Source organism: Macrobrachium rosenbergii, chromosome 11 (genome assembly GCF_040412425.1).
Source record: "Macrobrachium rosenbergii isolate ZJJX-2024 chromosome 11, ASM4041242v1, whole genome shotgun sequence".
NCBI lineage: Eukaryota > Metazoa > Arthropoda > Malacostraca > Decapoda > Palaemonidae > Macrobrachium > Macrobrachium rosenbergii.
The window spans coordinates 20,330,804-20,348,791 of NC_089751.1; the positions used below are offsets into that span (position 1 = coordinate 20,330,804).

At 40.1% G+C, this 17,988-nt stretch overlaps 1 protein-coding gene across 1 annotated transcript; it reads left to right on the top strand.

The window, feature by feature from the left end:
* The first annotated feature begins 992 nt into the window (after window positions 1-992).
* Window positions 993-2,925, top strand: LOC136843488 (uncharacterized). Its single transcript, XM_067112024.1, has 2 exons — window positions 993-1,974; window positions 2,060-2,925. Exons 1-2 carry the CDS (start codon window positions 993-995, stop codon window positions 2,923-2,925), a joined length of 1,848 nt encoding a protein of 615 aa, XP_066968125.1.
* Window positions 2,926-17,988: the final 15,063 nt, after the last annotated feature.

The following is a 17,988-nucleotide window of genomic DNA, read 5'->3' on the forward strand; positions in this document are numbered from 1 at the left end:
AAGGGATCCACGAGGCAAGAGATAGCATGCAAGATAGAGATAGAGATCATTGAATCTTTACATATGGTTGGTCGATGAACTATTAATGAGCTCTCTTTGTAGGTTTATGAAAGGGCTATACCTTTGGAAGTCTTTATCATAGGGAGTTCATCCATGAATCATCAGACAAGTGTAGATGTTATAGTGATATTTGCACTGTCTTTCTTTGTAGAGGAATACCTTATTATGGAACTGAAAATATATATATATATATATATATATATATATATATATATATATATATATATATATATATATATATATATATATATATATATATATATATATATACAGTATATATTATAGATATATATGTGTGTATGTGTAAGGTCCCCCTGAAACTCGTTCTCCTCCGCTCCGTTTTCTGTAAGGGACCTTCCAGCCTTCACCTTGGAAGGCTCCGCGACCCGAGGTCGTCGGGTTGCGGTCATCGGAAGTGTTCTGCTGTTGATTTATGTAAAAACAAGGCCAGTCGGCATTAATAACTTATTATTATTTATTGTTACATTTGTCTGGCAGGTCATATTCCATGCCTTAGATTTAGTTTCTTAAGGTTGTATATTTGTATCTGTATAATTGGTTGACCCAGGTCACACATCTGCCCTTTATGCACTGGGCCTTCATGCAGATATGGCTGCAGTCCTTTTTAGAAAGTTGTATATGTTTTTTTGTTAATAAATCAGTTTCATTGTTCCTGTTATCTTATTTTTGGACAACCTTACATTGGTGACCCAAGGAGTATTTCTCCGAGCCATTAACGGACTAACTACGGCGCTTAGTTTTGGCTCGGATGAAAACTTCACGCCCCTAACGGACTTGATACGGCGCCCACTGGGCGTTCGGGCGTTCCGACTCTCGTCGGTAGGTCTCCCGCACCATTAGCGGACTAATTACGGCGTACTCCTTGTACGTTTTGGTGCTCGAGACATTGATAAGGTTGAACAAAAACAAACATGACAGACAGATCTGTTGCACTCGGTCCCTCGGTAGCTGACGCATCAGGAGACATCCTGCCTCACTCGCTCCTGCGTACCTCTACGCCAGGGCCGACACCTACCCCCCGCAACCTGTCCGTCTCCCGAATCTTGCCTGTTCCCGCGCCGCGTGCACCAGAGCAGCTGAAGGTCGCCCCGACCGTCCGACTCCCCCCTTACACCCGGGACGACCCTGAGGGATGGTTCTACAGGGTAGAAGGGAACTTCCGAGTTGCCGGTCTGACGGATGCTGTCCTCCAGGCCGATATTGCCATCAATGCCCTGCCCGAGGAAATCTATAAGAAGGTCGCGACGTGGCTCCGCTCCCTGGGGGACCCAGTAACGTTCCTCCGGCTTAAAGATAAGCTCCTCGAGACCTGCACAGCGTCGGCCTCCGAGAGGGCATCCCGCCTGATGGACCTTGCCCTCAACCCCAGGAGAGACGGGGACCCCAGGGACATAATGAACGCCATCGAGGACCTCCTCTACCTCCCCGACACGGACAGCTACGGCCTGCGGAGACAGGTCGACCTGTCAACAGAAATCTTCCTGCGTCAGCTACGCCCAGAGGTCCGATCCCAGATCCCGGACCCCTTCAGCCTGCCCCGGGACATCCTCGTCGAGACTGCGCACCGCCTGACGGAGGTTGTACGTGCGACCAGGGAGACTACAGCTGCAGTGTCCTCCACCAACGCCATCCTCCTTCAAGAAGTCCCTGAAGATCCCATCTGCGCTGTCATCAAGAAAAAGCCACCCCACCACCGCAAAGACGAGGTACCTGGCATTTGTCACTTCCACAAGAAGTTCGGCAAATACGCCAAGTTATGCCGGCCCCCCTGCTCATTCACACATCCAAAAAACGGGCCGGGAGGCGGCCTGCCCAACGGGCCGGGCAGCCTGCCCGGCAGGCCGCCCGCACCTACGCAGCAGCAGTACTTCAGGGCCACGGAAACCCTCGTCAGTAGGTTTCTACGCCAGGGAGGCAACCTCCGGCAAGATGATGTTGGTGGACACCGGGGCCATCCGCTCAGTCTTTCCACCCTCAGGAGAAGACCTCCGGCGCCCGCCAGACGCGACAACCTACCTGACGGCAGCGAACGGGTCCCCCATCCCCTTCTACGGAACCAGGCCTCTTTCGGTCTCCATCCTTGGGAGGAACTTCAACTGGGAGTTCATCATCGCCGACGTGAGAACCCCGCTTCTGGGGGCGGACTTCCTCGCCCACTACGACCTAGCAGTGGACGTGGGTCGGAAGCGCCTCATCGATATGGGGACCTGTCAGGCCCTGCCCCTATCCACCGGCCCCTGTGAGACCACCCTCTGCTCCGTAGGATTCCACCAGTACGGCGCCCTCCTGAAGGAGTTCCCTGGAGTGTTCAAGCCAGAACTCCGCCTGACGCCTGGGACCCCTGCGAAGCACGGTATCTACCATCACATATCGACGAAGGGCCCCCCTGTCTACGCCAAGTTCCGACGACTTCCCCAGCAGCGCCTTCAGGAGGCGAAGAAGGCCTTCGCAGAGATGGAAAGGATAGGGATCTGCAGGAAGGCCTCCAGCCCCTGGGCCTCCCCCCTCCACATGGTGAAGAAGGCCGACGGCACCTGGAGACCCTGTGGGGACTATCGCCGTCTGAACATAGTGACAGAGCCAGACCACTACCCCCTGCCGAACATGCAGGACCTGACATCTTCATTCCACGGGGCTAAAATATTCTCCAAAGTGGACCTCCTGAAGTCCTATTTCCAGGTTCCTGTAGCACCAGAAGACATCCCAAAAACCGCCATCGTTACACCATTCGGGTCCTTCGTCTTCGCATTCTCCACCTTTGGGTTGAGGAACGCAGGGGGCGACCTTCCAGCGTCTGATGGACAGCATCCTCCGGTGACCTGGACTTCTGCGTCTGCTATGTAGACGACATACTCATATTCTCCAGGTCACGGGAGGAACACCTTCAGCACCTGCGGGCCGTCCTCAAACGACTGAATGACAACGGGCTCGTCATGCGGTTCGACAAGTGTACCTTCGGGGTGGAGAAAATCGAATTCCTGGGCCACGAAATCTCAACCAAGGGCGTCCACCCCCTGTCTTCTAAGGTCAGGGCCATTGAGAAGTTCCCCACGCCCACATCAATCAAGGCCCTTCAGGAGTTCCTCGGGATGGTGAACTATTACAGGAGATTCATCCCGGGTGTTGCCCACACCATGGCCCCCCTGACGGAGGCCCTGAAGGGACGCCCCAAATCCTTAGTGTGGGGACCAGAACAGGACCGGGCCTTCCACGAAGCGAAGGCATCCCTCGCCAAGGCAGCGACGTTGGCACACCATGACCCCAGTGCCCCTCTGCAGCTGACAACAGACGCCAGCAATGTTGCCTGCGGCGCCGTCCTGGAACAGGTAATCCACGGCACACCCCACCCCCTGGCCTTCTTCAGCAAGAAACTTAGTCCCACCGAGGCACGATACAGCACGTTCGACAGGAGCTCCTCGCCACTTCGTGGCGGTGAGACACTTCAAGTTCCTCCTGGAGGGGACGCCCTTCATCCTGTGGACAGACCACCAACCCCTGGTCCACGCCTTCACGAAAGGCGGGGGCGCTTGGTCGGCAAGGCAGCAGAGGCATCTGGCAGCATTGGCAGAGTTCTCCTGTTCCGTCCGTTACATCCCAGGCAAGAGCAACCCAGTAGCAGACGCCCTCGCCAGGATTGAGGTCAACTCCATCCAGCTCGGGATCGATTATGAGGACCTCGCCCGTGAACAGGCTGTCGACCCAGAGACACCCGCCTACCGTACCGCCTATACGTCCCTGGTGTGGAGGGACGTGCCCTTCGGAAATTCAGGTCTCACCCTTCTCTGCGACACCAGCACGGGCCGTCCCCGTCCCCTAATCCCGGCCTCCCGGCGTAAGGAGGTCTTCGACGTGATCCACGGCCTCTCCCACCCCTCAGGCCGTACCACCTCGCGCCTCCTGACGGAAAAATTCATGTGGCACGGGATCCGAAAGGACGCCAGGACCTGGGCCAAACAATGCCTCCACTGCCAGAGAAGCAAGGTCGGCAGGCACACAGAATCAGGGGTAGGAGAGTTCCCACAGCTGAGGAGACGCTTCGGCCACATCCATGTCGACATCGTCGGCCCCCTACCACCTTCAGGAGGAGCCAGATACATTCTGACAGTCGTCGACCGCTCCACCAGGTGGCCAGAGGCAACGCTGATGTCCGAAGCAACTTCTACAGCGTGCGCAGAAGCTCTCCTCACCAGCTGGATCAGCCGGTTCGGAGTCCCGGACGACATATCCACGGATAGGGGCTCGGCATTCCTGTCGGAGCTGTGGGCCGCCCTGACCCAGCTCCTGGGCACCAAACACCATACCACAACATCTTACAACCCCGAGGCGAACGGGATGGTGGAAAGGTTTCACTGTTCACTAAAGGCCTCCCTTACAGCAAGGTGTTCAGGAGAAAATTGGAAAGACCAGCTACCTTGGGTCCTCCTCGGCCTCAGGACCGCCCCACGGGCCAACGGCGAGCCGTCCCCTGCCGAGAAAGTCTATGGGGAAACGTTGACCGTGCCGGGAGAACTGGTCGAAGGAAGGAAGGACATCACCATGCAGAGGCTACGGGAGATTGCTGGCAAATTTGTACCTTGTAGGCGATCCTTCCAAGCAAGGACCCCAGTCTACATTCCCCCAGCCTTATCATCTTGCAGGCAGGTCTTCGTCAGGGACGATGCAGTACGGCCCCCCCTAACAAATCCGTACAGGGGCCCCTTCAAAGTACTTCGGCGTAACGGGAAGGCCTACCAGCTTCACATCCATGGGAGGGAAGATTGGGTCTCCATAGACCGGTTGAAACCAGCCTTTCTGCCCGACGAAGCTGATCCAGAAGGTGTCGAGGGTCAACGGGCCACCCAGGCGCCCCTTATCGCACGTCAGCAGCGCACAAGAAGGGACGGGGACGTCCTCCCAGAGCAATCGTTTCCCAAGAGCCACCAAGGGGCTGGTATCCTGCAGGAGGACACCGAGGACGGTACCCCTCCCTTAGTTTTCACTTCAAGATCCAGGGAACCCTCCGCCCTCCCTCCCGTTACAGGAATTAATCAGCCATCACAAACGTCTTGGGAGTACTGTAAGGTCCCCTGAAACTCGTTCTCCTCCGCTCCGTTTTCTGTAGGGACCTTCCAGCCTTCACCTTGGAAGGCTCCGCGACCCGAGGTCGTCGGGTCGCGATCATCGGAAGTGTTCTGCTGTTGATTTATGTAAAAACAAGTCCAGTCGGCATTAATAACTTATTATTATTTATTATAACATTTGTCTGGCAGGTCATATTCCATGCCTTAGATTTAGTTTCTTAAGGTTGTATATTTGTATCTGTATAATTGGTTGACCCAGGTCACACATCTGCCCTTTATGCACTGGGCCTTCATGCAGATATGGCTGCAGTCCTTTTAGAAAGTTGTATATGTTTTTTGTTAATAAATCAGTTTCATTGTTCCTGTTATCTTATTTTTGGACAACCTTACATATGTATATATATATATATATATATATATATATATATATATATATATATATATATATATATATATATATATATATATATATATATTATATATATATATATATATATATATATATATATATATATATATATATATATATATATATATATATATATATATATATATATATATATATATATATATATATATATATATATATATATATATATATATATATATATATATATATATATATATATATATATATATATATATATATATATATATATATATATATATATATATATATATATATTTCAACAGATGGAACTTCTTTCCATGCAGTCTCACCCGTTTTTACATCTGTAACGTACATAACTGGGAAAGAAATAGAATTCATTTCAGTTGTTTTAATTACTAGGACTGTTGGTTTCCACTTGCCCCTTCATAAACTCTCTCCCTCATTCCCAAAATGGTTAAGCCTTTGACCCTTCTCTTTGTTCAAATGACTGCCTAAAGCCTTGTTTCCAACTGACCTTCGAAGATGCCTTCTTGACGGCGTATGACAACGGGCAAGGGAGGAGCCGAAAAGAGAAAGTTGGTGCCACCTGCCATGGTAAATCCTCCACGAGGTTTAACTAGATGCCATGTGCTCGATATAGAAAATATGACGAAGATTGACCTGTTGCGCCATCTACTTGGATGCCCAGGCATAATCCCTGAGGTTATTAATAGACAATGTAATGGCAGTCGAGAGAGAGAAGTGCTCAGAACTCCACCGAGGACAGATGTCCTTACCCTTACCTGCCCCTCGAACTCTCCACGTGTTCGACCCCCGAGGTTCGAACCAGTATACTTTTGTAGTGGCATCCTCCCCTTTATTCCCTCCTCCCGTGTCAGAGCCCTATTGAACGAGGACGTCGTCATCTTGACGAAGGTAATGTACTGGAATAAGGTTTCTTAGTCAGTCACGATTCCTGTTATTTCTCTGTGTGATTTAATTTCGCTTTCCATTGTGCGATCACCTTCAGTAATTTGTGCTGGAGCATCAAGTGTTAACGTAATTATGTATTTAGTGTTGAACTGAGTTATTTGGCACCATATGTGCATTCCCTCAGTTCCCTTTGAGTGTCTTATCATCCTTGCAAGTAACCGTATTGCATATCTTGCAGATAGGCCTCGATTGTGGAAACACTCACTCTATCCCATGTGCTACCCCCTCTGCGATGTTTCCTGTTATGAAAACATCATCGGAGTAGAATATTTATCCTGTGTAGGATTCATTCATTTAGCAAACCCTTATTATTACCTGCCCAGTAATTTGTCATCCCTTCTGATATGTGTTTGTTATGTAAATATAATTAGTTAAGAGAACCCATGAGTTTACGTAATCTTCCCTCACATGAAGAAGGCCTTAAGCCACAATATTTCCCTCGTCTACAGAGTTGCCCTAATATTGAGTCAGATGTCTAATAAATATGGTAGATTTCTTGATAATGTAAAGGACCCCCTGCGTTCATCCGTTGCCACCCAGAATCAAGTAAGTATCCTAGGGACATTCGTATATAAATATATATATATATATATATATATATATATATATATATATATATATATATATATATATGTGTGTGTGTGTGTGTGTGTGTGTGTATGTGTGGTGTGTGTGTTTTCAGGGCAGATCATTATGTTGCGTCAAAGTCCTCATTTGCAATGGGAGCAAATGAGGAAGTTTAAAAGTCATAAAAAACTTATATATTCAAAGGCACTTTGAAGTTGATTTGTTAAAACAGAATCTCCCTTCTTGTACACAAAAACATTGCTTCCTCGTCAAAAAGTAAATGGAATCTAGACCTTTGATCTAGTGACGTCAGTTTTAAATACAGACTCCAACAAGATTAGCAGCATAGCGATAAACAGAGAGTGAGTTGATGAAGGTATTTCAGGCACATTTAGAACTCCCTGTCGAGTTCTATTATAGATTATTTACCAGCTGTAAATAAGTATTAATAAATGCAATCTGATTATAATTATCTAGCCTCAATAACTGAAGTTCATTAAAGATGATTCATTATATCCCATGACACAAATTTCTTTGATGCTAATACTGTTTCTGATCATGTGTCCCAAAAGTGGCCAGTATCCCCCAGGGGGTCGATGGGTAATCCAGGGGGTTGATAAATTATAGGGGTCAAACAGAACTCGATTTCCCAGACTCCACTGAAGATTGAGATCAAAAGCTGACTTTCATGCAGGAAATAAAAAAATACATACAGTAATACAGTGGAACTAATATTCTGATGCGCGTTTCTCATTCCTATGAAATTAGTTTAGAAACGAATTGTCAAAGATCATAGTTTTGCACATACGGAGTAATAACCACAAGAATTCTGTGATTACTGTTCGATATGTGCAAAAGTAGAATCTTTGACAGTCCTTTTCTCAAAATTAACATTTATATCTTTACCTATTTTTTTTTCCAACAACTGCGAAAGATTTGTGCAGTCAAGAAGCTGGTGTTGATGGGTAACAAACAAGTCTTTTCCATGGGTGCATCAACTTGCGAATGCTATCCATATTTTCTGCAGGGGCAGTTCTATTCAAGACTTAGAAATGAATGGGGTAATACATGTTATTCATTGTCTTTGTGGAGCGATATGCGTATATGTATATATATATATATATATATATATATATATATATATATATATATATATATATATATATATATATATATATATATGTATATGTGTGTGTGTGTGTGTGTGTGTGTGTGTATGTGTATGTATGTATGTATACATGTATATGTTTATATATATGTATGTGTATGTATATATATATATATATATATATATATATATATATATATATATATATATGTATATATATATATATATATATATATATATATATATATATATATATATATATATATATATATATATATTAGATAGATATGCATACACACACACACACACACACACACATATATATATATATATATATATATATATATATATATATATATATATATATATATATATGAATTAATTTTTATCACATCACCGTGATTTATATACAAGCATTAAGCTACAAATGTCGTTTAATATCCAATTCGCCATTCCTCGGAAATAATATAATTCCCCTTCTGTATGCACATATATACATATATTATTTCCGAGGTAGAGGGAATGGATATTAAACATTATTTGTAGCTTAATATTTGTGTATGTATATATATATATATATATATATATATATATATATATATATATATATATATATATATATATATATATATATTCTTACAAACTGGGGGTCCTTGAAGGAAGGAAGGGGTTTACTTTAATTTAGATACTGCCAGTTGGGTCGAAGGAGAACACAGTCTGTAAACAAAATGCAGGGAGGAGGTTTTTCCACTTACCTTAATTTACCCAATTAGATCAAATATTGTAAGGTCGCCATGGGAAGGAAATGAGGGAGTAATTTACGTTGCAAAAAGAGATTTAAAACTACACGTAAATAAACAGAATATCAGCATCGACATATCTTTACAATATCAGCGTTGCGTTTCTGATTCTACTTGTGTATTACTTTAAATAAAAACAAAATAAATAATGAACAGATCTTTTGCTTAGGTACGTATCATCAAAGTCTGTACGTGAACGGAATTCGTAGCCCTTTGTGAGCAAAACAGTAACATATCTCCTTGCCACTTGAATGGAGGCAAGCGAGAGAACTCGTTGCACTTCTGGTAACTGCTACAATCTGATGTTTGGTGTGAAATACAACTGTTATAAGGTAAATAGCGATCCGGCACAAGTGGCGAATGAACAGCTGTTACTGATTGCGCATGCAAATGGGCCATTAAAGCTTACTAGTGTGAAATGATCCCATTGCAAGGAAATAATTATAACACTCAATATCGAGGCCATTCCTGCCTCCAAGAACGCATTGCTGACTTTACGCAAATGTCACTGGAGGTAAGAGAGGAGAGAGAAAATATAAAGGAAATGAAAGTAGAGCATAGAAAAAACTTTACCATTTTGAAAAGGAAAAGAAATTACAAACGGAAGTAAAATCATGCATATGAAGAATCTTACCATATACTACAGGACTTTTCCTTTGATATTTAGCAAAAACTCTTGGGTGAAATGTAAAAAAATCAGTACTTGTACTCCCTCCGGCAGGATGTTCTAGTAATTTTTTTCGCCAGAACTATCCGTCTTTTCATAAAGATTTCTCTGCCCATTTTAAAAAGGTTTAGCTTCTAAGTTTAGGAAAATGTTTAAAGATTTTGTGTTTCCTCGTAAAGTATAATGCCAGACATAAAAACAAAATACAAAGCTAATTAACTAATCAATTACTCACACACTATAGTCAGAGAATGGAAAATGCATTTACATTCTGAAAAAGTCTTTAAAGGAAAACAAACTTGGATGCATTTCACAGTTACAATGACCTTGTAATAATGTTCTGTGGATACTCTTGACCAAGCCTAATTTTTTTTCAAAATTTTTAAACTAACTATTATTTACATCTGAGTATATTGTCATTTATAATGCAATCCATCCCATATGTTTCTTGCTGAACTGTGATATTCCTTCTGAGTGCGGGTGTGTGTAGGGGGAAATCAAATGCAACTCAGCAAATAGGGGTGTGGAGGCATTAAACAACCAAATGGGGGACTCATATAGTAACTTAAAAAGAAAAGTCAGTCTGAATCGAGGATTTAACTTTCTACTTCACTGACGTTAAAATTATATGACAGCTGAACCACAACAGTCTCTTTCCCACTTAACATCATCGCATGATGAAAGATTTATTTATCTTTATTTGAAAGGGAAGTGAATTGAAAAATAAAACAGAAAAGTGCATTGACGTTACTTCATGTGGTCACCATTGTCTTGAAAACGAGAACAAAAAGAAATTTTCCTCCCCTGCTATTCACTACAAACACCTGCAAAACGCCAAGTAAAGCAAGGCACAGTTGCTGAGCTGTTGACAGTAGGCTGCAATATGATAATTATCTTCAACAATTACCGTGACCTGGTTAGTAGTATTTTACTCGAACACAGATGCATTATGCTTGGTAAGCATCTTGCTTTGAATATTCCATTGGAAAGTCTTGGTTGGTAAATTCCTGCCAAAATTCCCTCTTGTATGATGAACGTTAGAGTTACATTTACTGCTTTTCATATACCAAAGAAACAATAATGAAATTATTTCTCTAGATTTTTGGAAGGTTCAGTTCTCAACATTTGCTTACTTAAAAGAATCCGCAATGTATGATGTTCCTTTTCCTTAAGGAGAGCATCTACTGAAATGACATAGTCTGCGCAATGTTCTTTGATATACAGTGACTTTTTCATAGATTGTATCCTATGCAGAAATAACAAAATTGAAGTTATGAACCTCTTCATGGATCCGTGAATTTCATTCTCTTGTTGTCACAGGTACTATGTTTATGGTTTCGATTATTCTGTAAGCTGGGGAACGGAAGGTCTTAGTCCTGGCAGTACCCCTCCAATTTTTTTTTTTTTTTTTTTTTTTTGTAGCCCTGCGGAATAATTTTCCATTTTCTCACTTGGTCCTTGTTTCGAAATTCATAGTACCTTTCTACTATGTGTTCATTCTCTCGGTGGTCATCTTGAACTCGTCTTTCTAATTAATGATCTTGTAGGGCTTTTTTTCTGTTCCTTGTCTGGCATCGTGTTTTTTTTTTTTTTTTCATTTTTCCTATGTATCTGCCGGTTAATAATTGGGGAATGTAAGAAATTCTCTGTTACCAATCAGGGAACCAATGATGAATTGCCTCTTCTGTCTGAAGGTTGTTGAGTGTACTTATTTTAGATTTATCACACTTGTAGTGGACATGCACCTCATGTATTTGCCCTGTCAGCTACCCTTATTGTTGAGTTTCTTGATCAACTTGGTCCCTTAGATCAAATGTATGCTCAGTTTGTAAGATAACCATGCTGATTCTTGTGAAAAAGGATGATTATTCGTTTTAATAATTTAGTAGGCCTGTTGCATGTGTCGAGCACTTTGATAATGTTTACTGATTTCGTATTAGCAGCTTCATGTATTATCTACCTTCCACCTTCAAAAATAGTTAAATATTCTTTAAATGCAAATGCTCCAACAACATATTCGATAGCAACGTTATTTTCCCTTCGTTTTTGCTTTGTATCTGTACTGAATGAATCAGGTACGACTGTGAAATCATTTATAAAAGAAATAAATCAAAATTACTCGGAATGTTTTTGAAGCCATGCACTACCTTTTAACTTTATTAACATTAGCAAGCTCATTTTTTTCAGTATGCAAATACAAAGCACTTTCGTAGTTTAACTTAGGCATTTAGATTTTTTGTTAACTTTTGTTCAAAATCAATTAAAAGATAACGTTACGTTTTAAAATGTACAGTTTTTTCGTTGTGTTAATCTCCCTGAGCGGCTTTTCATACTTGCTAATAATTTGAAGTTGTTGTGTAAGGTCATAAGGGCCCATTATAATGCCACTACTACCCCTTAGTTTTTGCCAAATTTCCTTATTCAAAAAATAATTTTATATAGAATATAATCCTCGAAAAACTAAATACCGTCGGTGTTCTTACCTACATAACAAAATTTTTTTTTTTGGGGGGGGGATTTCTTTTTTCAAATCTGAATGAAAAATGTAAACAACACCAAATGAAAAGGTTGATTCCTCTACTTTGAGATGCATTCCTTTTAAAGCACATTGTATTGTGAATAAAATGGTTTTTAAATAAATAAATGGGTCAATAACGGAGGGAATAGTGTTTCTTACCACAAAATCATTAATTCGGGAAATCGTGTTCAGAGTTTATAAACTTTTAAACATTCATAACTTTAACGGTAATTTACGTTAAGGGGATAAACTTTGCCTGATTATTTTTACTATATATATGCTATAACTCGCGAATTCAGTAATGTTTGCAATTTAGATGTTCTTTCTGGAAGTAAATTTTCGGATATGATAGCATTTGTTCAGTCACTTTACGCATCGTCATACGAGTTTTCTTTAGGAAATTCATTCATATTATGTGTTATTATTAAGAACATACCTGCATATATATATATATATATATATATATATATATATATATATATATATATATATATATATATATATATATATATATATATATATATATATATATATATAATGTAATTCTAATAGCCACAATGCCCTCTTAACTTCTCGAATTCTTCACGCTTTTTTTGGATATGCTTGTAACTACGAAGCCGAAAGTATCCAAACGGAAGAAATTGCAGAGCCTGTGAACGCCGGTCGCGGGAAGCAAACCTGAATTCCATATTCACAGGGAGGTCGCGTTCCCGACCTGACCACGAGAAGGATAAATGCCCACTTGGCTACGATGGTGAGGATGGGTCTATTCCAGCTCTAATAAATATATCTGAAAACGACAGGTATATGTATGTACGAGAGGTGATAGACTTTTATCCTTCTCGTGGTCAGGTCGGCAACGCGACCTCCCTGTGAATATGGAATTCGGGTTCGCTTCCCGCGACCGGCGTTCACAGGCTCTACAATTTCTTCCGTTTGGATACTTTGGGCTTCGCAGTTACAAGCATATCCAAAAAAAGCGAGAAGAATTCGAGAAGTTAAGAGGGCATTGTGGCTATTAGAATTACATATGTGTCTGGTAAAAGTGACCAGTAAATTCTACATATATATATATATATATATATATATATATATATATATATATATATATATATATATATATATATATATATATATATATATATATATACATGCATATATTATATACAGACACGACACATATATATATAAATATATACAGTATGTATATGTATGTGTATATATATATATATATATATATATATATATATATATATATATATATATATATATATATATATATATATATATATATATATATTATATTATATCCTCGGAATAAACACCGAAGGGGAATTTATAAGCGATAAGCGATCCGCCCCAGCCATTCGGTGGTCCGCGTCCTCCAGGTAACGGATTGCTTATCACTTTTAAGTTCCCCTACGGTATTTATTCCGAGGTTGAGTGGATTTGATATTAAACGATATTTGTTTGTGAGCTTAATGTTTGTGAATATATATATATATGTATATATATGTGTGTGTGTGTGTGTATATATATATATATATATATATATATATATATATATATATATATATATATATATATATATATACAAACATACGGTAAATGTAATGAGAGAAATAGCGAAAGACAGCTTTTTGCAGCTTTCCATAAAACGTATAAACTGTCAAAGAAGATGGTATGCTGAAAATGGTATAATGTGAAAGTCAGGCAATTTGCTCTAAGATTTTTCGCATCAAGCGATCACAAATGGTCAAAATTTTCATTGGATATTTTTCCTTTATTGCTTTTAAGCATTGTCAAGTTTCCTCGTTTTTCTTACTACAAAATTCGATTTTAGGATCACCCTCTCCCCTTAAACTAAAACTTTCCACGATATGTTTACGGCTTAAAAACAATATTCCGTCATTTTGACTCCCAGTTTGATTTTACATATCCAAAACGTTGTCGTCACGTGTACGCATCTAGCTTCTCTGCCAGTCCACCCTATATTTAGTCCCTGGCTTCCATTTGAAGATTAAAGTCGTTAATTTCAGAGGAAAACGCTGCAATGTAAACAACTTGCAACATCTGACAGATACTTCTTTTCTTTACAAAGTCCATCATTTGCCACAACACCAGTAATTGGCTGGGAAATGTCTTCGTATATTCTTAGTCAGGGTCATGAAGTGCAGAGTATTAGTTTCAATCAAATTATCTCCTGCCTAATAAATTGCAGTTCGAGGAACTTCACGATGAGAAACAATATTCCCGTGGTAGGGATGGCAGTGATCTATTATTGGACGTGATTCTCTTATCCTTCTCACAATAAAGAGAACAGAGCTGGAACAAAGCCCTTCGCGAAGAATGAGTCTCTGATATGGAAATAATCGTCCCTGAAATTGTTTGTTTGCAGCGACCTAAAGGCAAATTCTTCTTTATGGTACGGAACAAGGAAAATGATTAGTTCGCTTTCAGCATCACTGACAACACTGGCTTCAGTTTGTATCTGTTCGCATGTTTCTACGGCAGCAAGTATTTTCCTGGAAATCGTTTTCAGATTCCTAGGGATCTCTCTCTCTCTCTCTCTCTCTCTCTCTCTCTCTCTCTCTCTCTCTCTCTCTCTCTCTCTCATAACTGCAGAAATATAGCCTTTCCATAGGTTCATTACCCACTGGTAGACGACTAAGTATCAGGAAATGTTTAGGTCATCTGGGCTCCCAGTGTCAATGTTTGTTATTTTGAAGAGAATTTATAATCTGCAATATAAAATTAACATCGCTGTCATTAATTTGACAAATTCCACATTTTTGGCCATTGTGAATCCTTTTCACAACTCTCTTCCTTTACCTCGTTTGGATTTTTCCTTCCACCCTTTGTTACCAGATATTTATCTTTCTCGTTTTGTAAGAAGGCACAGAAAGAAGACAAAACCCCAGACTGTTTGTACTGAAACGACGACTCCTCTGAACGTGAGGGAAACGTCCTTATTTTCGCAGATGGCAAAATAGAAACATTTTCGAAAGGAGGCTTTTTGACTGCATTTGCCAAAGTCAGTCGCCTGACATTGACTACAGAAACATTTTACTTACAATTCGTATACTAGATTTGCTTCAGCGATCATTCAGTCTTAATTACCCTTAACAGAAATCGTTCAAAGAAATAAATTATCAAGTCCAAGGTACTATGATTTAACCAAATAGCTGTTTGAATAAGTGAAAATTCAATGAAATGTTCTTTTAATTAGGTGTATTGTCTTTTTTATATATAATTATTTACACTCGTCTCCCCCCTGCTACCTGAATCATACCTTACACTGTATATTCCAGTTTTAGGTTTCATTGCGCTGTTTACTCAGTGACCTCATGTCCCGTTTCATAAAAGTCCAGCACCAAGCGCTTTCTTTCCTTTCCTCTTTCTCTTTTGTTTCCCTTGGAGATCCTTTCGCACGTTTTCCTCCTCTTAAATCCCTACAATCCCTTCCTTCCTTCTCTAATTTCTACCTTTTGTAAGATGTTTTGCCTTCGCGTGCAATGCAATTTCTTAAAGAATTGTCTCACTCCTTTTTAAAAGAACTCCAGTTGCTGGCTAAGAATTTTATTGTTGGTATCGTTCTTATTAATTTTTCTTATAGAAATTATTTTGTTTGTACGTTTCAACTCTTTAATGGAAGTATATCTCGTAAATAATTGCTTCTTCGAGCCATCGGAAGGTCAGCAGGAAAGTTCTAATGAAAATCAGAAGTTAGGTAAATAAAATTTAATTTTAATGAATTCAGTAATGTGTTGTATAACGTGTTCAGTAGCCATCAATAGCATCTCATTTAAACAATGAGCGGTACAGAATTCTGTGTTGATATTCAGCGTTCCTTGTTTTCAAAGCTAAAATAAAAGCGGATTCATGAAAGCACACTGAAAATTCTGAATTAACTATCTGCCTGTCTATTCCTCTATCTATCTATCTATCTATCTATCTATCTATTTATCTATCTATCTTTGTTTTATTTGTACAAATATAGTCTTCTATCTATCTAGCTATCTATCTATCTATCTATCTATCTATATTTATTTTATTTGTACAAATATAGTCTTCCCGTAGCTTCAACACCAGAGCGTTGGTAGACGAATAATAGTAAGGAACGCCTAAGTCATTTGGACTTCCAGTGTTAATGTCTTTTATTTTGAAGAGGAATTTGCATTTTGCAAAGGCAGTATTATGATTAACGTCAACATTGGCGTGACAATTCTCACATTTTCTGCATAAGCGGGTCTTCCTTTTCACAATTCTCATCGTCGGTGAGATTTTTTTATTCCAATCTTTGTTAACAGATATTTATCTTTCTCGTTGCTTAAGTAGGCAAAAAAAGTGAGACAAACCTTACACAGTTTATGTTGAAAGGACAACTCCTATGAACGTGAGATAAAAGTCCTTATTTTCTCAGATGGCAATGTATTTTCGAAAGGAGGATTTTTGATTCCGCTAGCTTTATGCAATCGCCTTTCCTTAACTAACGAAGAATTTGACTTGCAGATCAAATATTAAATTTACTTCAGCGATAATACACTCATAATTACCCGTAACAACAACTGTTCAAGGAAATTAATCATCAGTTAGAGGATACTATGGCTTTACCAGATAGTTTTCTGAAGTAGTAAAAATTCATGGAATTTTTTTTTTTTTATTTAAGTGCATTGTCCTTTATTATTATTAGTTATTTTCACTCATTTTCTCCTACTGCTATTGTTGCTCCGTCAGTACCTGATTCATATCTTCCACTATATATATGTTCCCATTTTGGGTTTCATTACGTTGTATATTCAGTGACCCCATGTTTCGTGTCAAAACATTCGAGCATCAAGCACTTTATTTCCTTTCCTCTTCCTCTTTTGTTTCCTTTGGGGATATTTTCACACGTGTTCTTTCTCTTATATTCCTAGAATTCCATCCTTCCTTCTGCAATTTCTACCTTTTGCAAGGTATTTTGCCTTCGCGTGCAATTCAATTTCTTAAAGAATTGTTTCGCTCCTTTTTAAAAGAACGTCAGTTGCTGGGTAAAAGTATTATTGTTGTTATCGATCTTATTAATTTTTCTTATAGAAATTATTATGTTTTTACGGAGATATATCTCGTAAATGATTAATATTATGGGCTATCGTGACTTCAGCAAGCGAGTTCTTGTGAACACCTACAATTAGACACAACGAAATTTTAATGAATTCAGAGTATTGTATAGTTTGTCTTCAGGAGATAACAATAACATCTCATTTCAGAAATGAGCGGTACACAATTTTGTGTTGATATTCAACGTTCTTGGGTTTAAGTGTAATAATGAAATCAGATTTATAGAAGCACACAGAAAATTCTTAATTAACTATCTGCGTGTCTATCTGTCTCTATTATATTTGCACCAATGTAATCTTTCTGTAGGTTAGGTTCATCATCAGAACGTTAGTAGACGAATAAGTGTAAGGAGACTTTCAGGTCTTTCAGGCTTCCAGGGGTGCAGCATGGGTGAAGGGGTGACGTGGGGTGGAGGGGTAATGTTGGGGTGAAGGAGTGATGTGGGATGAAGGGGTGATGTGGGGGTGAAGAGGTAACGTGGGGTGAATTTAATGCTGTGGAGTGAAAGGGGGATACTGAAACGGCGCAAAAAGATAATAAAGTCGACAGCAGCCATACTCTTACGTCAGGCAATGTACCCACAGAAAATTCACCGAATTCCAAACAATAGTCATGTCTTGCTTATCTTTCATAGCGAGAAAATTTCTTCCGTACTAAACATTGCCAACAAATTCTATTTTCTGTTATTTTCTTCTTGTCTCAAAACGCTCGCCGTCCTCCT